This window comes from Cebus imitator, unplaced genomic scaffold, assembly GCF_001604975.1.
Source record: "Cebus imitator isolate Cc_AM_T3 unplaced genomic scaffold, Cebus_imitator-1.0 Scaffold248, whole genome shotgun sequence".
NCBI lineage: Eukaryota > Metazoa > Chordata > Mammalia > Primates > Cebidae > Cebus > Cebus imitator.
The window spans coordinates 2,488,709-2,511,873 of NW_016107563.1; the positions used below are offsets into that span (position 1 = coordinate 2,488,709).

General features: G+C 39.2%; 1 protein-coding gene across 1 annotated transcript in view; it reads left to right on the forward strand.

Moving 5' to 3' along the window:
- The first annotated feature begins 314 nt into the window (after positions 1–314).
- The window catches only part of RHAG (Rh associated glycoprotein), a 29,912-nt gene continuing 7,061 nt past the window's right edge, over positions 315–23,165 (forward strand). Inside the window, exons 1-6 of the mRNA XM_017498662.2 lie at positions 315–542; positions 11,919–12,102; positions 13,052–13,202; positions 15,614–15,761; positions 18,961–19,127; positions 22,629–22,766. Of these exons, the coding sequence (XP_017354151.1) occupies positions 389–542; positions 11,919–12,102; positions 13,052–13,202; positions 15,614–15,761; positions 18,961–19,127; positions 22,629–22,766 (942 nt within the window). The 5' untranslated portion in view covers positions 315–388. The remainder of the gene's footprint in view (positions 543–11,918; positions 12,103–13,051; positions 13,203–15,613; positions 15,762–18,960; positions 19,128–22,628; positions 22,767–23,165) is intronic.

The following is a 23,165-nucleotide window of genomic DNA, read 5'->3' on the forward strand; positions in this document are numbered from 1 at the left end:
AGGCCAATTCTATCTTTTTCTTTAAATTCATGGCTTCTACAAAGCCTACCATAATGTTTGGTGTACAATAAGCCCTCAAGAAATGCCTACTAAACTAAGTTAAACATGATTCTAGAGATCTGCGCGGTAGATCATTGGCATCATCCAGCTTCTCACAACTTCGTTGCATATTCTTCAAATCAACATTTGGAACAACAATTAGATTACAGAGCATAATTTTCCTCAGTGGGTGGAGCATTTTAACCAGTTTTGCCCATTTTTTTTCTTGTGATGTCATTGGGGTTTCTTGAACATGCAGTAAAATTCCGCACACAGAGCAGTCCTTTGTTCTTATCAACATCTCACAGCCTGTGAAGCTCTCAGTGTGCCTCTGTCCTTTGCCACAAACATGAGGTTCAAATTCCCTCTTGTAGCCATAGGCCTGGAAATTTTCATGATTGTTTTATTTGGATTATTTGTTCAGTATGAAACGGACCAGCATACTCAGCAGCGCAACATCACCAAGCCAACAGACTTGGCAACATTCCTTGTGTTATATCCTCGTGAGTAGGCAATTTACTACTTACTATACATGTTTGGGTTCTTCAGGTTCTCAGAATGTAAAACCATTGAATACTGTAAACCTTTGAGCTCCTTGTAGAATTATACGATAGTTATGAGTGCTAAGGGTATTACATGTTTCTGCTATGGCATCTGGCCTTCTACTCTGTGATTAATGTGTTTGGTTAAAACTTCTTCCTATTAAAATATCAGAACAAGAAGCTGAAATTTAAAATAATTGATGCTTTTTGTATTGATTAACTACTGCTAAATGACCTTCTTTTTCCCTTCAGTTGTTCGCTAGCTCTGCAAAGAAAAGTATCACACCTCCTTTGCATTCCCCACTGAAAGGGCCAGAGGTAACTTTGGAAGACAGAGAGTTCTAAGAAAATGGAGTTATAAGAAGAGGACCCTAGATTTTATGTGGAATTTGATTCTAAAGAATGAGGAGGGGTATTTAGTATGTTGTAGGAAGTTAATGGAGTTTTCATTAAAGAGATGTACTCAGGGTTTTATAATATTCTGAAAGGAAGTTGTTTTTTTTTTCTTTGAGATGAAAAGAAATGTGTGAATATCTAACATATTTAAAAACAAAATTCTTCCTTCGAAATGATGACTGAGTGAAGAAAGAAATGTAATTTCAAGTTTGGATGGGCAGGCTATAAAATAGTTAATACAACAATGGCAACTACCATTTATTGAGTCTTTATTATGAACCAGACACATACATTACCTCATTAAGCAGGAAGGGAGACAGTAGTATGTCACCATTATGTAGACTACTTACTTTTCTTAAGTAAGGCTCAAATAATTTTGAAAATATAAAAATTATTTAAAATAGTATAATGTTTATTACAGTTCACAGCATGTGTCTAAGCTTTTTAAAAAACAGTTTGATACTCTTTTTTATTTGTACATTTTTTGAGATAATTAGTATCATGGGGGTACTCCCACAAAGAAATTATGGCCTAAGGTTGCTAAGTGACTTAGTAAAAATACAAAATTGAAAATTAAGGACAGAGTTAGGATAGTAAGACAGAAAAAACTAGACTCCAAGTCTAGTTGTATTTACACTGCATAGTTGTTCAAGAGGGTTCTTGATTAAATAAGTTTTATAATTTGCAAGTTAGAGAATAAAACAAAAAAATTATGTTCAACTATGTATGCTTTTGTACACTACATTCATTCATTCATTTACCCATTTGGTAAATATTTTATTAAGTACTAAGCATGTGCTACAGCAAATTTATTCAAAAATAAAACAAATATGATTCTTTTATTCTAAGACTCCACTATCTGGCACATCTGTAAACAAAAGATGAAATACAATGTTAAAAATGCCAAAAATATGATCTAACATTAGTATGATTTACACAAAGTTATCTTAAGACTTTAAGAGCTTAATAATTGCATGATTCAAGCTGAACTTTCTAAGTTCCAGCATCAAAGCTCCTAGGTAAAACTTCAATTCACAATTTGAGATCAAAACCAAGTTGAAGAAAAGTCACTAAACATGGTCATTTTTCGGTAACCTAACAGTACATAAATAATTTTTGGGTATCCACTGTACAGCATAATGATGACAGTTAATAATATTGTATGGATACTTGTAATTTGCTGAGGGGATACAGCTTCAATTTAATCTTATTACCCCCTCCCCGCACACACGCACACGAACACACACACATATATACACACACAATGGTAACAATGTAGAAGTAATAGATGTGTTAACTAGCTTGATTGTAGTGATCATTTCACAAAATATACGTATATCAAAACGTCAAGTTGTATGTCTGAAATATATGTAATTTTATATGTCAATTATATCTCAATAAAGCTGTTTAAAAATATAATTTAATAGTCACATCACTCTTCTACACCACTTGTAAGAAACATAAAAATTTACTGATTTTGTGATTCATGAAGAAAATATTTATTAAGCTCCCAATTCTTGCAAGTAATCTCCAAATCTCTCAAGCTTTTAGGCACTAAACAGTGAATCAAACAAACAAAATGGGATTCTATTTTGTATATATGCCACATTTTCTTTATTCATCCACTGATGGATACTTAGGTTGATTCCATATCTTGGCTATTGTGTTGTGCTGCAATAAACATAAAAGTGCAGATACCTCTTTCTCTTCAACATATTGATTTCATTTTCTTTGTAAATATACCTAGTAGTGAGATTGCTGGTTCATGTGATAGTTCTATTTTTAGTTTTTTTGAGAAACTTCCTTATTGTTTACATTATAATTTACATTCCCACCAACAGTGTGTAAGAATTCCCTTTTCTCCTCATGGAGGTAGAAAGTAGAATGATGATTACTAGAGGCTGGGAAGAGTGTTGGAACAGGGAATGTGATGAAGAAAGTATGGTTAATGAATACAAATATACAGTTAGATAAAAGGAGTAAGTTGTAGTATTTGTTAGTACGGTAAGGTGACTGTAGTTAGCAACAATGTATTATATATTTCAAGATAACTAGGAGAGAAAATTTGAAATGTTTCCTATACAAAGAAATGATAAATGTTCAAGGTGATGGATATCCTGAATAACATGATTTGATTATTACACATCATTTGCATTTATCAAAATACCATCTACATGTATACCATAAACGTGTGTAAATATTATATATCAATTTTAAAAAGGAAAGTAAATGAAAAAAAGACAAAATGGGCAAAGTCCATGTCCTCACAAAGTTTACATTCCAGGGAGGAAGGCAGACAAGGAGATGTGTGACCAGACACATCTCAATGTCTAAATGTATTCCATACATTTAGATGGTTTAAAAATGCCATTCCTAGAAACGAAGCAAGATTAGAGATATAAATGCATTTGGACAAGAGAAGATGTATTTTTAGCCTCTCTTCACCAGAGTTATGTGAGAAAACAAAGCAGCTGGCGTATATCTATAAGAAATAGAAGACAAGGAGAGTTTTGATAGTGAATAAGTCTCACAAGATCTGATGGTTTTATAAAGGGGAGTTCCCCTACACAAGCTCTCTCACCTGCCACCATGTAAGATATAGCTTTGCTCCTCATTTGCCTTCCATTACAATTGTGAGGCCTCCCCAGCCATGTGGAACTGTGAGTCAATGAAACCTCTTTCCTTTATAAATGATCCAGTCTCAGGTATGTCTTTATTAGCAGTGTGTGTGAGAACAGACTAATAAAGTAAATTTGTACCAGTGGAGTAGGATGCTGCTGTAAAGATATCCAAAAATGTGAAAGCAACTTTGGAACTGGGTAACAAGCAGAGGGTGAAACAGTTTGGAAGTCTCAGAGGAAGACAGGAATATATGGGAAAGTTTGGAACTTCCCCGAGACTTATTGAATGGCTTTGACCAAAATGCTGATAGTGAGATGGGGAACTTGTTGTGAACTGGAGTAAAGATGGCTCTTGCTATGCAGAGAGGCTGGTGTAGGGTTTGCCCCTGACCTAAAGTTCTGTGGAACTTTGAACTTGAGAGAGTTGATTCGGGGTATCTGGCAGATGAAATTTCTTAGCAGCAAAGCACTTGAGAGGTGACAGAGCATAAAAGTTTAGAAAATTTTCAGCCTGATGAAGCAGTAGAAAAGAAAAACTCATTTTCTGGGGAAAATTTTAAGCCAGCTGCAGAAATTTGCATAAGTAACCAGGATCCAAATGTTCCTCCATCGCCAAGATGATGGGCAAAATGTCTCCAGGGCATGTCAGAGACCTTCACAGCAGTCCCTCCCATCACAGGCTAGGAGGCCTAGGCAAGAAAAATGGTTTCCTGGCCAGGCCCAGGGCCTCCCTATTCTATGCAACCTCAGGACATGGTGCTTTGTATCCCAGGTGCTTCAGCTCCACCCATGGCTAAAAAGAGCCAATGAACAGCTCAGGCTGTTTCTTCAGAGGGTGCAAGCCTCAAGCCTTAGCAGTTTACACTTGGTATTGGGACTATGGGTGCGCAGAAGTCAAGAATTTGGGAACTTCTGCCTAGATTTCATAGAATGTATGGAAGTGCCTGGTTGTCCAGGCAGAAGCTTGCTGCTGGGGAAGAGCCATCACGGAGGACCTCTGCTAGAACAGTGAAGAAGGGAAATGTGGGGTGCAAGCCCAAACACTGAGTCACAACTGAAGTACTGTGTAGTGGAGCTGAGAAGAGGGCCACCATCCTCCAGACCCCAGAATGGCGGATCTACCGACAGATTGCACCATGCACCTGGAAAAGCCACAGACACTCAACACCAACTGTGAAAGCAGCCTGGAGGGAGGCTATCCCCTGAAAAGCCATAAGCACAGAGCGGCCCAAGGCCATGGGAGCCCACCTCCTGCATCAGCGTAACCTGGATGTGAAATACGAAGTCAAAGGAGATCATTTTGGAAATTTAAGGTTTAAGGACCACCCACTGGATTTCAGGCTTGCATGGGGCCTGTAGCCACTTTGTTTTAGCTAAATTCTCCCATTTGGAATGGGTGTATTTACCTAATGCCTATACCTCCATTGTGTCTAGGAAGTAACTAACTTTTCATTTTATGTGCTCACAGGTGGAAGGGATTTGCCTTGTTTAGATGAAACTGTGGACTTTTGAGTTAATTCTAAAATGAGTTAAGACTTTGGGGGACTATTGGGAAGGCATGATTGGTTTTGAAATGCAAGAACATGAGATTTGGGAGGGGCTGGAGCAGAATGAGATGGTTTGTGTCTTCACTCAAATCTCATCTTGATTTGTAGTTCCCATAATTCCCATGTGTTGTGGGAGGGAACCAGTGAGTGTTAATTAAATCATGGGGGCAGGTCTTTCCTGTGCTGTTCTGGTGATAGTGAATAAGTCTCATGAGAGCTTATGGTTTTATAAAGGGGAGTTTTCCTACACAATCTCTCTCACCTGCCACCATGTAAGACATGATTTTGCTCCTCCTTTGCTTTTTGCCATGATTGTGAGGCCTCCCCAGCCTTGTGGAACTGTCAGTCAACTAAACCTTTTTCCTTTATAGATTACCCAGTCCCGGGTATGTCTTTATTAGCAGTGTGATAACAGACTAATACATTAGAGTTTGCAAGATAATCTATTACAAGCTATCAAAGTAGAATAGAACAAAATTAAGAACATAAATTAAACCCTCTAAACTAATGAATGAGATGATGCTGAGGATGTTGATGCTGCTGATGGTGATGGTGGTGATGATGGCGAATTGTATACTGTCAGATTCTGGTTAACAACCTCATATCCAAATTAATTTTTAACAGGAAAGTAGGACAAATTTTTAATTATAATAAAACCACTGATTATAATGATGCTTAATTTGTCATAGGCACTGTGCTAATTTATTGTGTATTTATTTTCTAATCCTCAAAACAACCCTTGGAATACACATGTTAGGAAGAAAAACCTATGATAAAGTTGAGGTTTAGAAAGATTAAGCAACTTGCCCAAGGTCAAATGTTTAGTACATGAAAGAGCTTAGTCAGATTCCAACCCAGATTGTCTACATCCAAAACCTGGGGGTGTGTGTGTGTATGTGTGTTTGAGACAGTCTCACTGTGTTGCCCAGGCTGGAGTGCAGTGGAATGATCTCAGCTCATCACAACCTCCGCCTCCTGGGTTCAAGTGATTTTCCTGCCTCAGCCTCCCAAGTAGCTGGGACTACAAGTGCCCGCCACCACACCCGGTTAATTTTTGTATTTTTTAGTGGAAATGGGGTTTCACCATATTGGCCAGGCTGGTCTTGAACTCCTGGCCTCACGCTCCACTTGCCTTGTCCTCCCTAAATGCTTGGATTACAAGCATGAGTCACCACGCCCAGCCAAAACCTGTGTATTAACCACTATATTTTATAGGCAGCATTGTTTATCAGGTAGGAATTTAGGCCACATTTGTCTACATGGATCTATTGTCTCCAACAGATTTGCCAAAATATTTTTTGGTCTTCACTAACATCAGTCAGCTTTCAAAGGATGAAAATACATTATCTGTGGGAAAATGAGTTTACTCAGTGAAAAACAGCAAAGTGAGTGATCTTATTTCCCTTGTTCCTTATTCAGAACAAAAATTGTAGAATTCAAAGCAATTGCTGCTGTTTTCCAAGATAAGGCACTGTGAGTTTAAAATATATATAGATATATTCAGGCATACACACACACACACACACACACACACACACACACACACACATAGAGATGAAATTGTTTTTTATACAACTGATAATATGAGGGGTTTTATCCATGTCATCAACTAATAGCAAAGAAACAGGTTTATCTATTTGAAAATGGCTAAATATTGTGGCCTCCCTTAATATTGATCCTAAATATGATAGTCCTTAATATACATCAATATCAAAACATAAAAAGTTTGTTGGATGTTAGATGTACACCACAGTTTACATGTTTATTCTGAATATATTTCACAAGCACTCTTTCCCAGACACTGGAGACATGAGGAGGTAAATTAAACAAAGTCCATGCCCTCATGGAGCCTTATGAAGTATTACTCCTATTTTACAGATGAGGAAACTGAGGCTCAGAGAGATTCACTGGTTAACCAAAGACACGCAGCTAGTAAACAATTCAAATGGAATATAAATTACTAGCTATCATGGAGCTAACACAGTGTTTTGGATCAGTGTGATGCTTCTCTAAACGTGAAAGATGCTGGGCACGGTGGCTTATGCCTGTAATTTCAGCACTTTGGGAGGCTGGGGCTGGTGGATCACCTGAGGTCAGGAGTTCAAGGCCAACCTGGCCAACATGGTGAAACACTGTCTCTACTAAAAATACAAAATTAATCGGGTGTGGTGGCACATGCCTGTAGTCTCAGCTACTCAGGAGGCTGAGATGGCAGAATCGCTTGAACCCGGGAGTCAGAGGCTGCAATGAGCCAAGATTGTGCCACTGCACTCCATCCTGGGCACAATAGAGTGAGACTTCATCTAAAAAAATAAATAAACAAAAATAAAATAAATAAATAAGTGTGAAAGACACAACTTACCACAGCCAGGGAGATGTGAATGCTAAGAACAATGTAGGATTCTAATGCCTTGAGATTTCTTCACTTTTATACTTTTCACTATCCTCTTTTATTTACTGTTAACAATTTTCAGGAAAATGCTTTAAATAAAAACACTTGAGTTGCTATGACCTCAGAGGGCAGCAAGGAACGGGAGAAGGAAGCAAGGAAAATGTAGGCACCTGCTTCCATCACCCCTGATATCTTGGCCCAAAACAGAGTGCAAAATTTGCTGTGCTACTGGGCAGAAATTTTTAAGTAAATCAAGCCAGCATTTTCTGTTTTGGTCTAAAACGTTTAAAGGAAAGGGAAGTTTTACACTATTAACTATGAATCCTTAAAAGCGTAGTTGATTTAGATGAGAGTTTCTCCACAGCAGCACCCTTAACATTTTAGGCCAAATACTTCCTTGTGGGAAGCTATCCTGTTCATCGGAGGATGTTCGGCAGCATCCCTGGTCTGTACATCAGGACATCAGCAGCACCGCTCTCTACCTCCTCAAGTTGCAACAACCAAAAACATCTCCAGGCATTGTCAAATGTACCCTGGGGGCTAATAGCACCTCTTGTTGAGAATCATTGATTTAGACAAGATTTGACAATCCTTAAAACCTGTTGGAAGATTTCTCCAAAGTACAAACTCCTAAAGAAATTCCTTTTCTTCTATAAAATGGATATTGTGTTACTTTAGTGGCAGAGCCTTGCACCACACAACTATATTTGTGGCCCTCTCTCTGGTTCCCACCCACAAACTCTTAAAGCAGGATAAATGGTAACGCAATAACCCTAGTTGTTTATAAATCTTTTTATTCATATCTTTCATACCGAATCATTATGTCAAGAGCCTCCTTGTTAATTTAAATAATAAATGAGGTTCTTAAGCCCCCTTGTGGTGAAAAGCAGTAACAAGAATTAGATTAGAAGAGGGAACTATATTGAAGCAGTTAATACATGAAATTTCTTTCCCCAGATATAAAATGTCTGGTTTTCCATCAAAGGGGAAGAGAGATGAAATCTGCAGAACAATTGTTCCACTAAGAGACATTTATGAAATTAGATTTTCTTAAATTAGTTGGTGCATTAGTTCATTTTCACGCTGCTGTTAAAAACATACCCAAGACTGGCAATTTACAAAAGAAAGCCATTTATTAGACTTACCATTCTTCATGGCTGGGGAGGCCTCACAATCACAGTGGAAGGTAAGGAGGAGCAAGTCACGTCTTACATAGAAGGCACCAGGCAAAGAGAGAGCTTGTTCAGAGAAACTCCTGCCTTTAAAACCATCAGATTGCCGGGCACGGTGGCTCACGCCTGTAATCCCAACACTTTGGGAGGCTGAGGCAGATAGATCACGAGGTCAGGAATTCCAGACCAGCCTAACCAACATAGTAAAACCCCATCTCTACTAAAAAACAAAAACAAAAACAAACAAACAAACAAAAACCCATATCTGTAATCCCAACTACTCAGGAGGTTGAGATAAGAGAATTTGCTTGAGCCCAGGAGATGGAGGTTGCAATGAGCCAAGATGGCACCATTGCGCTCCAGCCAGGGCAACAAAAGCAAGACTCCACATCAAAAAAAAAAAAAAAAATCAGATCTCGTGAGACTCACTCTCTATCACAAAAACAGCATGGGAAGGACTTGCCTCCATGATTCAGTCATCTCCCACCAGCTCCCTCCAACAACACGTGGGAATTATAGGAGCTACAATATGAGATTTGGGTGGGGACACAGACCCAAATCTTATCGGTTGGTAACTACGCAGTTTAAAAGGGGGTCAGCACACACTGAGGTCTGTTGCGGAGGGAACTAGGGGAGGGTGAGGGGGGAGATGGGGAGGGATAACGTGGGGAGAAATGCCAGCTATAGGTGATGGGGGAGGAAGGCAGCAAACCACATTGCTATGTATGTACCTATGCAACAATCCTGCATGTTCTTCACATGTACCCCAAAAGCTAAAATGCAATAAAATATATATTAAAAATAATAATGATAATAAATAAAATCAGTAGATTACAGGGAGAACAAGAGTGCTCTAAGTAAAAAAGGAAAAAAAAGAATGTTAGAAAAAAAGCTTTGTGTGATTTTAAAAAATGAAGAAAAGCCTGAGTCTTTATTTTTATTCTACTTTGTGAGGACTATACAAGTCACCTAATTTGCCTGTGTCTTAGAGTCCTGACCTAAATGCAAAATAAAATGCATAAAGCAAATTGTAGAGCTAAGACACTTTAGACATCATGTAACCCAAGTCTTCCTTAAAAGGAAACTGAGTCCCATAAAGGTTTAGTGAAACCATAGTAAGAGTCATGCATATTCTCTAAGTTCCCCTCCAACTTATTCTATGATCTATATCAAATTTTTACTATAAAAATTAAATCCTGGCAAAACAATGTGTAAAGAAAAATGAATATATGTGGTCATCTATACTTCAAAAAGCAAAAAGGGAAACAGGTTAATGTTGGTTGACAAGTGCCCACCAGCGGGTCAGGTAAAATCTCAGTTCAGGGTACCCTGGGTGGGTACCCTGGGTAGGTACCCTGGGATGGGAATCAACACCTGAAGGGTCAACACCTGAGGGAAAAGGATTTGGGCAGAGAAGGAGAAGCCCTCAGCTAACCCTGCAGGAGATTCTGAAGCTAGGACTGTCCAGTTTCAGGTGGTTCTTTTCTGAGACAAGGGGTTACTCATGTGAATCAGTTATTGGGTGCACACTATCCTAGGGAAGAGCTATGATCTTCAGGAAAACAAGAGCATTTTCCAGAGAAAACTGAGAGCTTAGAGCTTTATCTGGCAGCACTCCTGACCGCCAGGGAGAATGGAATGAATAAGCTCTTTGATCCGAAGGGGCACCTGGGCAGCACGTCTCAGCATCCATTTTAATAGACAAGCCTGAATAGTGTGCTGTAGTCTCTTCCTCTCAACATACTAGCCCCTGAGCCTGACGGCAGAACAGAAGTAGAGAGGAGCCAAGAAGTAGTAACGACTCTGTGTGCCTCAAGAGCCAGAGCTCTGCTTTGGTTATTTTATACTCCTACAGTGCTCAAAAAATGGAGAAATCAGGAGAGTCAGGCTGGAATTCAAATCCTGACTTCACCCTTTGGGCAAATTAATTGACTTCTAATGTCAGTTTCTTCTGGAACATAGTTTCTAGGCATATCTTCCCTCATACCTATTTCCACTTAAACCTCTGGTCACAATGGTGATGTTTAATTAAAAAGAGGCGATGGTCATCAGGCTTGTCCACTGTGGTGGATGCTGTTATATACTGCCCAGATACTCCCTTCAGATCAAAGGATTATTTTCAATGCAAAATGTCAATTTCACACATGGTTGATCCATATATATGTCTTACCAACTTAGCTGTTAGTTTCTTGAAGGAAGAGCTCATGTTTTCACTATCTCGTATTTGATCATATGTTTTATTGGTGTAATATTTTACTGTATACAAATCCTGCCACACCAGTGATCCCACTTGGATTATTCTGTGAAATAGGGTCTTTATAATCTTTGCAGATGAAAACACTGAAGCTCATAGAGAATAAGTGACTTGCCCAGGGTCACACAATCATGTGATTGAATTCAGGCAGAGCCTATATTCCCAGAAAACAAGTTGAATATTTGTTACTCAAGAGGATACAGCCTTTATGTTTATTAATGCTTCATGGTTCATACAATGATAACAAAGAAATTATCCCATTTGATTCAAATAATGATCGGCTAAGATTTTTGTGGCTGGTGCTATTATATACATTTGATGAATGGAGACTGTAGCTCATGTATTTATTCACACATCCATCAAAGAAATGTACTATTTTATCTCTGATATGCAAGCTACCATGCTGAGTTTAAGAGAGCCAAGTATGAATGTATCCTAAACCCTTCAATCAAGAAATTCGCAATCTAGTGCAGGAGATGGACACCTTATTGACTATTACAGTATGACAAATGCTAAGTAAATGCTAATACAGCATGACAAATGATAAAGCTGAAGTATATACACAAAGCTATGTAAATTAAAATAAAAAATACTCCATTTCCTGGGAGTATTGGGAAAGTCTGCAAGAAAGAGTGATGCTTGCTCTGTGCTTTTCAAAGCTGTCCTCAGGTAGAAAACAATGTAAAATTCCTCAGAGACAGGATGAAAAACACCCTGCTATAATAGTGCATAGTTTTCCCCAAAAAAAGTCTCAAGCACTGAATAACTTGCCAAGGTTTCTTGGCTGGTAAGTAGTCAAGCTGGCATTGGAACCACACTTTTGCTTCCCAACCAATGCTCTCTTCTCCCAGTGTGTTATACAAAGGTGGTAGTACTTAATAAGTGGGATACACTATGACGCAGTACTTTCTTCAAGCTCTCCTAACACAGATTTTTTTCCTTTTCTCTTTTCCAGTGTTCCAAGATGTACACGTTATGATATTTGTTGGGTTTGGCTTCCTCATGACCTTCCTGAAGAAATATGGCTTCAGCAGTGTGGGTTTCAACCTACTCATTGCTGCTTTGGGCCTCCAGTGGGGCACTATTGCACAGGGGATCCTGCACAGCCATGGACAGAAAATTAACATTGGAATCAAAAAGTGAGCATCCTTACTATGGTCTGAATGTTTGTGTCCTCCAGGACTCATATATTACAATCTTAACCTCCAATGTGATGATATTAAGAGGTAGGGGCTTTGGGAAGTGACCAGGTCTTGAAGGCAGAGTGCTTGTGAATGGGATCAATGTCCTTGTGAAAGAGGTCCACAAGAGACTCCTCACCCCTTCCACTATGTGAGGACACAGCTAGAAGGCACCATCTACTAACCAGAAAGGGAGCCCTCATCAGACACCAAGTCTGTCAGCATCTGATCTTGGCCTTCCCAGCCTCTAGAACTGTAAGAAATAAATTTCTGTTATTTATAAATAACCCAGTTTATGGTATTTTGTTATGGCAGTCCAAACAGACTAAGGCAATTCTTTATTTTCCAGGTTAATAGTTTTTCTGTTAGTCCACTGTCATTTACTGTACTGGCTGGCAAACTGTCTCCCTTATGCAACAAAAAATTGTTGAAATTCAAAAATCTGAAGCAATGCCTTGCTCTACTGAGCTGGATAATACATTCATGTCTGTAACCTCTATGGTTTGACTTTAAGGATATGAGAAGCCATCTTTCATAAAATCATTATTCCTTCCACCTCAGCTACAGGGAGCAAAAATTCCCCATTAGTTATTTTTCAGATTGTTTTTAAAATGTAAACATGTATTCTTGGTGTGCAATAGTAAACACACACTCCAGGAAATAATTCATTTATGAGATCAACAAATATAAGCTAAAACCCTAAAGGAGATAAAAGGTAAGTTAAAATACGTACATTAGAGCAACTAAAGAGGGTCTGGTCAAAGGAAAAGAGGAGGAGTAAGGAAGTGGGAGGTGATGAGTAGGCCTGGGAGAAGCACTGGATGGGCCTGACGGGAGATGGGATTGCACCTTGGTCAGCTTTAGGTTGAGTGTGCATTACTCTTCAATCTATTCTTTTTCCCCTCAGCATGATAAATGCAGACTTCAGTACAGCCACAGTTCTGATATCTTTTGGAGCTGTCCTAGGAAAAACAAGCCCCATCCAAATGCTGATCATGACAATTATAGAAATTGCTTTCTTTGCTGGCAATGAATATCTGGTTGGTGAAATATTTAAGGTAAGAGTTGGAAAATTTATACTTACCTAGCTTTGGGCACCAGTTCTGGTTACAAAAAAAAAAATGGGTGTCCACGGTATGTGGGAGCAAATCTTGGTAAGAGGGATGCCCTAGCAAATACTAATAGCCACCATTTACTGAGTGCCTATTGCACACCAGGAGTTTTATAAACATTATCTTATCTCATCTTTACAACAACACTGTATGGTAGGTATTATTTTTATTATCATATATACACCATAAAAACTGATTATCGCAGATGCTGAATGACTTGCCAGAGTCTGAATTCACCTCCAGATTTTTCTAATGCCTCAACTCTTCTTTTGACAATCAATGATCAATTCCTTTTACTGTTTTGACTACTAGGTGAATAGCCCTATATAAAGCTTTGTACAGGTTTTTGTTAAGGCCGCAGTCAAACATTTTTCTCCACAAATATTTCATTGATTCTTCCCAGGAATAATAAATAAATAAATAACATTTTGGGGCACGCTCTAGTACTTTGTTATTTTGTTTATATTTCTATTAACATTTAATTCAATTTTTAACAACTTTCTAGGTGCTAGGGACTCAATGACAAAATATGAAGGTTCCTGTTTTTACAGAGCTTACAATCTAGTGGGACAGACAGAAACCAACCAAACAAATAATTACACATTCATCCACCTAGCCAAAGACACAGATACACAAATGTTATTATAAACTGCAGTACATGCTATGAAAAATATGTGGGGGGGGGGCTATGAGAAAGTGTGACTGGAAGATCAGATTGTAGAATCAAGGAGGGGTTCTTTGAGGAAGTGGCAGTTACACTGGACCCAAAAGATACCTAGAAGTTTTCGAGTAACTAATGGGGAGCAATGTTCTTTAAGCCAAGGTAATAACAAGCACAGTCTTGAACTGGTAATGAGGAACTAAAAGAAAACTTTTAGAATAATTTGAAAGGACTTGATCAATACAAGATGAAGCCAACAAGGTAAGTGGGTCAGATTAATAAAGACTCTGTAAACTCTGTGTGCTAGCTAGGTGAAGACTTATCTGATGGTTCCCAAGGGAAAAAACAGGGAGGGTCATTTACCTATAAATATGTGAGCATTTAAAGAGAGGCATAGACTCACATGGTATTTGTAAAGTCCAAGCACGATTAATTGCCAGCTCCCATCCCCCTGAAGCCACCGGGTGAAGCAAAACAAGGTTTCCCAGCTGGGAGGGGACTAAGTGCTGCTGGACAGCTAAAGATTGCTAGATAGATCATACATGCTTGAAAGATACTTGATTCAATCCAACCAAGTGTGGATCTTCAAGGGGACTGTGTCTGTCTATGTCTAGTAAACAAAGGAATAAAACCAGGAGAACCTTTTTACTTAAATTTGAAAATGTTTTATAAATAGATGAGTATCATCTTCCTGTCTGTAAGACAGATAAATGTCTAGAATTGGACCCTCTGAACATTCCCTCTAGAGGTAGGAAATGTAGAAAACTGGGTCAAATCCACATCATATCCTAAAGAGGAATCTAAAGTATCTCTCTTCAAATGAATCTGGGACCTCAGCTGGTTTTCAGGTCATCATAGAGCAAAATAAAAAAATATATATATGGGTAAAAACTTTGGTTTTTTGAATTTTCAAGTCTTGAGTTACAATTAAGTGAGACTCAACTGCAATTTCAAGTAAACATATCATCTTCCTTTCATATCACAAGCAGGATCTGGTTTTTTTTGTTTTTTTTTTGTGTGTGTGTGTGTTTTTTTTTTTTTTTTTTTTTTTTTTTTTTTTTTTTTTTTTTTTTGTTTTTTTGTGTGTGTGTGTGTGTGTTTTTTTTTTTGAGATTAGTTCTTGCTTTGTTACCTAGGCTGGAGTGCAATGTAACAATCATAGCTCACTGTAACTTCAAACTCCCGGGCTCAAGCCTTTCTCCTGCCTCAGCCTTCCGAGTAGCTGGGACTACAAGGAGTGCACCACCATGCCAGGCTGTGCAATATGTATTTCACTGAGAATCTCCATCACCTAGAGAAGTAACCCTGCAGAGCTTATGTGCCCACCAGGGAACTAGCATTCCTACCAGGGAAATATGGTCTCATCTAAGTCCCATCACAAACTCTGTTGAGTGGGTAATATTTTCCCATTTTAGATTTAGATCCCCATTTAGATCAGAGAAGCTTAATAATTTATTGAAAGTCACATCTCAAGGAAGTAACTGACCTAGGCTTGAAAGTCAGTTCTGTGTGGCTCCAAAGTCTGTGCTATCTCCATTTTACCACCCTGTTTTACCCTGCTTTCGCTGACACCATCTTTCTGTTTCTCCCTTTTTTAAAATTGTTTAACCAACAATGCAATTCTTTATTTGACTTTCCTCCCATAATGAGCCTTAGGTTCACCTCTATTTATATGAATGTTATTTTGTCCCTTCAGGCCTCTGATATTGGAGCATCAATGACAATCCATGCCTTTGGGGCCTACTTTGGCTTGGCTGTAGCAGGCATCTTGTATCGACCTGGACTGAGAAGAGGGCATGAAAATGAAGAGTCCGTGTACCACTCAGACTTGTTTGCAATGATTGGTGAGTGTGGATAAACTTGCTTGAACCTTAACTATTTGAAAAGGGATCAGGAAGGTTAACTTCAACACAGGTGTGAGAAGATGCTCAAGAAGAACATCCAAGCCAGGCATGGTAGCGAATGACTGTAGTCCCAGCTACTCAGGAGGCTGAGGCAGGATTGCTTGAGCCCAGGAGTTTGAGTCCAGCCTGGGCAACATAGTGAGTCTCCATCTCTAAATAATAATAATAATGATGATTAAATTAAACCTTGAGGAGAGAGATCCAAGATGGCCAATTAGCAGTAGTTCCAGATTGCAGCTCCCAGTGAAGGTGCAGGGACTGAGTGGACGCCAGACTCCCAGACGAATTTTTGTTGCCTAGGGACCAGGAGATTCCCAGTGGAGGAGCCCCACAGGTCGCCAGTGCGACTCTTTTGGCCGGCGTGACTGTTTTGCTGGCGTCCCAGTGCGGCAGTTCTTAGTGTGGAGTTTGCGGGACTGGGTGCCCTTTTAGTTGGCGTTTGGAGCTCGGGGAAGGCAGAGTCGCCCATTCAGTTGATTGAAAAGGGGACTGAAGCAGGGAGCCAGACGGGGAGATTCTCAGGCAGAAAAGTGCCACCAACCTCAGCGCCGCTGTTTCAGTCAGCGCAGTCCCCGCACGGGAAATTGCATAGATCCTGGTGCCTTTTCAGCGGGTGACTGGGGCACCTGGGAGAGAATCCACCGTTCAATTAGGAAAAGAAAAAAAGGGGGCTCTGAAGCGGGGAGTCAGATGATCGGGCTCAGCTGGTCCCACCCCCACAAAAAAACAGCAATTGGAAACGCTGTGGGTTGAGAGTTCCACAGCAAGCACAGCTGAACCCGGGAAGGTCCAGCTCTGTGGGGGAGGGGTGTCCACCTAAGGAAAACAAAGAAACAGAAATAACATCATCACCAACAAGCTGGACGTCCACTCAGAGACCCAATCTGAAAGTCAGGAATTACAAAGACAACAGGTGTATAAATCCACAAAGATGGGAAGAAACTAGTGCAAAAAGGCTGAAAACATCCTAAATCAGAATGCCTCTCCTCCTTCAGGAGATCACAGCTCCTCTCAGCAGGGGAACAAGGTCTGATGGAGAATGAGTGTGATGAATTGTCAGAATCAGGCTTCAGAAGGTGGCTAATAAGAAACTTCTGTGAGCTAAAAGAACATGTTCTAACCCAATGCAAAGAAACTAAGAACGCTGAAAAAAGGTTTGACGAAATGCTAACGAGAATAGACATTTAGAGAGGAATATAAGTGAATTAATGGAGCTGAAAAACACAATATGAGAACTTCGCGAAGTATGCACAAGTTTTAACAGTTGAATTGACCAAGCAGAAGAAAGGATATCAGAGGTCGAAGACCAACTCAATGAAATAAGATGAGAACACAAGATTAGAGAAAAAAGTGTAAAAAGGAATGAGCAAAGTCTCCAAGAAATATGGGACTATGTGAAAAGACCTAATCTACGTTTGATAGGTGTACCTGAATGTGATGAAGAGAATGAATCCAAGCTGGAAAATATTCTTCAGGATATTATTCAGGAAAACTTTCCCAACCTAGCAAGACAGGATAATATTCAACTCCAGGTAATACAAAGAACACCACAAAGATATTCCTCAAGAAGAGCAACCCCAAGGCACATAATCGTCAGATTCACCAGGGTTGAAATGAAGGAGAAAATGCTAAGGGCAGCCAGAGAGAAAGGTCAGGTTACCCACAAAGGGAAACCTATCAGACTCACAGCAGAACTCTCAGCAGAAGCCCTACAAGCCAGAAGAGAGTGGGGGCCAATATTCAACATCCTTAAAGAAAAGAAATTTCAACCCAGAATTTCATATCCAGCCAAACTAAGCTTCATAAGTGAAGGAAAAATAAAATATTTTGTGAACAAGCAAGTACTCAGAGATTTCATCACCACCAGGCCTGCTTTACAAGAGCTTCTGAAAGAAGCACTACACACAGAAAGGAACAACCAGTATTAGCCATTCCAAAAATATACCAAAAGGTAAAGAGCATCAACATAATGAAGAATCTACATCAACTAATGGGCAAAACAACCAGCTAACATTAAATGGCAGTATTAAACTCATATATATTAATATTAATCCTAAATTTAAAACGACTAAATGCTCCAATCAAAAGACACAAACAGGCAAATTGGATAAAGAGCCAAAAACCATCGGCATGCTGCATCCACACCCATCTCACATGCAAGGATACACAAAAACTTAAAACAAAGGGATGGAGGAAGATTTACCAAGCAAATGGAGAGCAAAAAATAAGTAAATAAAAAGCAGGAGTTGCAATTCTCGCCTCTGATAAAATAGACTTTAAAGCAACAAAGATCAAAAGAGGCAAAGAAGGACATTACATAATGGTAAAAGGATCAATGCAACAAGAAGAGCTAATGATCCTAAATATATACGCACCCAATACAGGAGCACCCAGATACATAAGACAAGTTCTTAATGACTTATAAAGAGATTTAGACTCCCACACAATAATAGTGGGAGACTTTAACATCACATTATCAATATTAGACAGATCAACGAGACAGAAAATTAACAAGCATATCCAGGACTTGGAACTCAGACCTGGAACAAGTAAACTTAATAAACATTTACAGAACTCTCTACCTCAAATCCACAAAACATACATTCTTCTCAGTACCACATCACACCTACTCTAAAAGTGACTACATAATTGGAAATAAATCACTCCTCAGTAATTGCATAGCATTTCACAGGTTTAAATGAAATATTGGTTGGCTGCTTGTTTGTTATTTTCCTCCCTTATTCCTTCCTGTCTCCATTGTTAAGCACAATTATTGGCATAAAAGAGGTTTTTAATACCCATTTTTAGACAGCATTCTAGCCTGGGCAATAAAGCAAGACTCCAGTTCTCTCTCCCTCTTTCTCTTCCTCTTTCTTTCTCTCTTTCATTCTTTTTTCCTTTCTTTCTCTCTTTCTTTCTTTCTTTTTCTTTCTTTCTTTCTTTTTTCAAAAAAAAAATTAAACCTCGAAAAAAGGAGCATCTTTTGCATACTACTTTATGCTGGCTCAATTCTCCTCTTTTCTCTTAACTGTCGGCAATCAAGCCTAAACAGAGACATTGTTGGTGCCCAAAGCAAACTGCATCGTCTGGACTGTCTTCCACATTCAGAACTAATATCGCCTCTTTTGGTTCACTACAGGGACGCTCTTTCTATGGATGTTTTGGCCCAGCTTTAACTCGGCCATTGCTGAACCTGGAGACAAACAGTACAGGGCCATTGTAAACACGTACTTCTCTCTTGCTGCCTGTGTCCTCACAGCCTATGCCTTCTCCAGTCTCGTGGAGCCCCGAGGCAAGCTTGACATGGTAAGTGCTGTCTTAGCCCTCATGGAAATTTCCCTTCACAACACTGACAGTTACTCAGATAAGTAGGAGATAATTTCCGCATCACTGCTGAGCTCCCAAGACAAATCACAAAACTTCAGATCTTGAAGAATGTTTTAAAAATAGCAACATTCATTTATTTATTAATCAAATCTATACCCTGGGCTGGGCACGGTGGTTCATGCCTGTAATCCCAGCACTTAGGGACGTCGAGGCGGGCAGATTACCTGAGCTCAGGAGTTCGAGACCAGCCTGGCCAACATGCTGAAACCCCATCTTTAATAAAAACCCAAAAAAAATTAGCCAGGCATGGTGGCAGGCACCTGTAATCCCAGCTACTCAGGAAGCTAAGGCAGGAGAATCTCTTGAACCTGGGAGGCAGAGGCTGTAGTAAGCCATGATCACACCATTGCACCCAAGCCTGGGCAACAAGAGTGAAACTCTGTCTCAAAAAAAAAAATTTGTACCCTGGAAAATTAAAAAAGTGTTCTCAAGGAATTTGCAGTCTAGTATAGAACAAATGTAATCTTGTATAAATCAAAGATTTGAGGTGTATTTTTTTAATAATAGCGTTAACTGCTTTAACTGCTCCCAAGTTCTGAGAAAAGCTTCCTTAGAAACAAAACTTATCAAACAGCAGAAAGTGGGATAATGCACACTGATTCCATTTCCCCAACTGCAAACATTCCTCTCAAAGAACTAACAACTAAATGCAATGTGGGATCTTCAATAGGATATTGGGGAAAATAATCAGTGGGAATAGTGGTGAAATTCACATAAGGTCATTAATAGTATTAGATCAATGCTATTTTCCTTTCCATGGTTATGTAAGATTAACATCTTATTTGAGAAACTGGGCAAGGGATATATGGAAACATTTTGTGGTATTTTTACAACATATATGTGTCTGCAATTAGTTCAAAATAAAATATGTTTTGAATTCCCCCAAATTGGTCTCGTGAGTTTCTTGCCTATGAGCTAGAGAAACATCAGTAAAGGAGTAATCCCAGATCAGCCAGTCTACCTTTCTAACTGGGTGGGGTGAGTGGGGTGGGGAGGAAGATGTTATTGTAATTAATTTTTTAAGCAGAGCTGAGGATGTGTATCTTAATTCTCCAAAAATTGTCTCATGAGAAGTCACTAAAAACAATGAAAAATTGTACAGTTCAGTGTTTCTCTTTTAAAAGTACAGATGACCTCTGCTTCTCAGACAGGACAGACTGTAATTTTTCTGAAAAAGTCTGGTAAATGAAAATTGATTCCTGACTGAGTGCAGTGGCTCAAGCCTGTAATCCCAGACCTTTAGGAGGCTGAGGGGGGTGGATCATCTGAGGTCAGGAATTCAAGACCAGCCTGGCCAACACAGTGAAACTCCAACTCTACTAAAAATAAAAAAAATTAGCTGGACATGGTGGCGTGCACCTGTAATCCCAGCTACTGGGAGGCTGAGGCAGGAGAATCCCCCAACCCCAGAGGTGGTGGTTGCAGTGAGCCAAGATTGCACCACTGTACTCCACCTGAGGAGACAGAGCAAGATTCTGTCTCAAAAACAAATAAATTCCTCTTTCCTCCATCCTCAAATGTCCTCAACCCAGTGACATTTGCAGAAACTGTTGTCTTTCACATGTAATGTGTACATTTCAATGTCTACATTTCCTCTTTGGATATTGGAATATCATAGATGCTACAAAACACACAGTGGCCATAGTCATCTTTTGGTTCATGATAACCACAAATGTGTTCCAAAAACTGCACGAATAGACAAAAACATTGCTAGATTATTTGCTCTAAACACTCCTACCTTCCCACTACAACCATCTTTTGATTTTCTCAAATGCCTTCCACCACTGGCCTCATTAATCTGATTACTTATTCACTACCAAGGTACTGGCAAGAAAAATACCAAATGTCAACTTCTTGAAAGAAAGCTCTCAAAACAATGGAACAGAACTGAGGCCTCAGAAATAACACCACATGTCTACAACCATCCGATCTTTGACAAACCTGACAAAAACAAGCAATGGGAAAAAGATTCCCTGTTTAATAAATAGTGTTGGAAAAACTGGCTGGATACATGCAGAAAACTGAAACTGGACCCCTTCCTTACACCTTATACAAAAATTAACTCGAGATGAATTAAAGACTTTAAGACCTAAAACCATAAAAATCCTAGAAGAAAATCTAGGCAATACCATTCAGGACATAGGCATGGGCAAAAACTTCATGACTAAAACACCAAAAGCAATGGCAGCAAAAGCCAAAATTGACAAATGACCTAATTAACAAATGTCAAATGACCTAATTAAACTAAAGAGCTTCTGAACAGCAAAAGAAACCATCATCAGAGTGAACAGGCAACCTACAGAATGGGAGAAAATTCTTGAAATCTATCCAACTGACAAAGGGCTAATATCCAGAATATACAAAGAACTGAAACAAATTTACAAGAAAAAAAAAGACATCAAAAAGTGTGCAAAGGATATGAACAGACACTTCTCAAAAGAAGACATTTATGCAGCCAACCTACATATGAAAAAAAAGCTCATCATCACAGGTCATTAGAGAAATGCAAATTAAAACCACTATGAGATACCATCTCATGCCAGTTAGAATGGTTAGAATGGCTATCCTGAAAAAGTCAGGAAACAACAGATGCTGGAGAGGATGTGGAGGAACAGGAATGCTGTAACATTGCTGGTGGGAGTGTAAATTAGTTCAATCATCGTGGAAGACAGTGTGGTGATTCCTCAAGGATCTAGAACCAGAAATACCATTTGGCCCAGCAATCCCATTACTGGGTATATATCCAAAGGATTATAAATCATTCTACTATAAAGACACATGCACATGTATATTTATTGCAGCACTGTTCACAATAGCAAAGACTTGGAACCAACCCAAAAGCCCATCAGTGATAGACTAGAGAAAGAAAATGTGGCACATATTCACCATGGAATATTATGCAGCCATGAAAAAGGTGAGTTCATGTCCTTTGCAGGGACATGGATGAAGCTAGAAACCATCATTCTCATCAAACTAACACAAAAATATAAAACAAAACACTGCATGTTATCACTCATAAGTGCAAGTTAAATGATGAGAACACATGGACACATGGAGGGGAACATCACACACTGGGGCCTGTTGGGGGATGAGGAGCTAGGGGAGGGATAGCATTAGGAAAAATACCTAATGTAAATGATGGGTCGATGGGTGCAGGAAACCACCATGCCATGTGTATACCTATGTAGCAAACCTGCACATTCTGCACATGTATCTCAGAACTTAAAGTATAATAATAATAAAATAATATAAAAAAGAAAGGCCTTCTACAATTTCAAAGAACCCTCTTTTTTAAAAAAGAATCAGTAACCCTTTCAACTGAAGAATGTGATGTGGGTCTATTGAACTCTAGAATACCCTGATCCTTCTGAATTCTGCATCATCCAGCTCACCTCATTTATGTTTCTGCCCCTCACACAGGTTCACATTCAGAATGCCACTCTTGCTGGAGGAGTTGCCGTGGGCACCTGTGCAGATATGACAATTCATCCTTTCGGTTCTATGGTCATTGGGAGCATTGCAGGAATAGTCTCTGTCTTTGGATACAAGTTCTTAACTGTAAGTACAGCAGATGTTCTGAGTCAAACCCTGAATCTGCACCATTCTTCTCTCATGTCCCTCCAGCAGAAAAAAGCTATAAAGCTTTACTTTATGAACATTTTTATTTGGAGGCCACTTGCCTTCCTTTTGGAAATACCACTCCCATTTCAGCTGTCCAGTGATTCTACTCTGTCCTGACTTCTGTGTAACAGGAAAGAATCTGATATCAATTATTTATAATTTAGTTTGAATTAAACGTTAAGTCCTTGGCATTACTTTCCTTTTGGGCTGTTCCATTGAAGTAGTTGTTTTTATTTGTCTTATGTAATTAAGAACTCTGCTCTTTTAAGAGATTTAGGATGTTGGCCAGACATGGTAGCTCATACCTGTAATCCCAGCACCTTGGGAGGCTGAGGC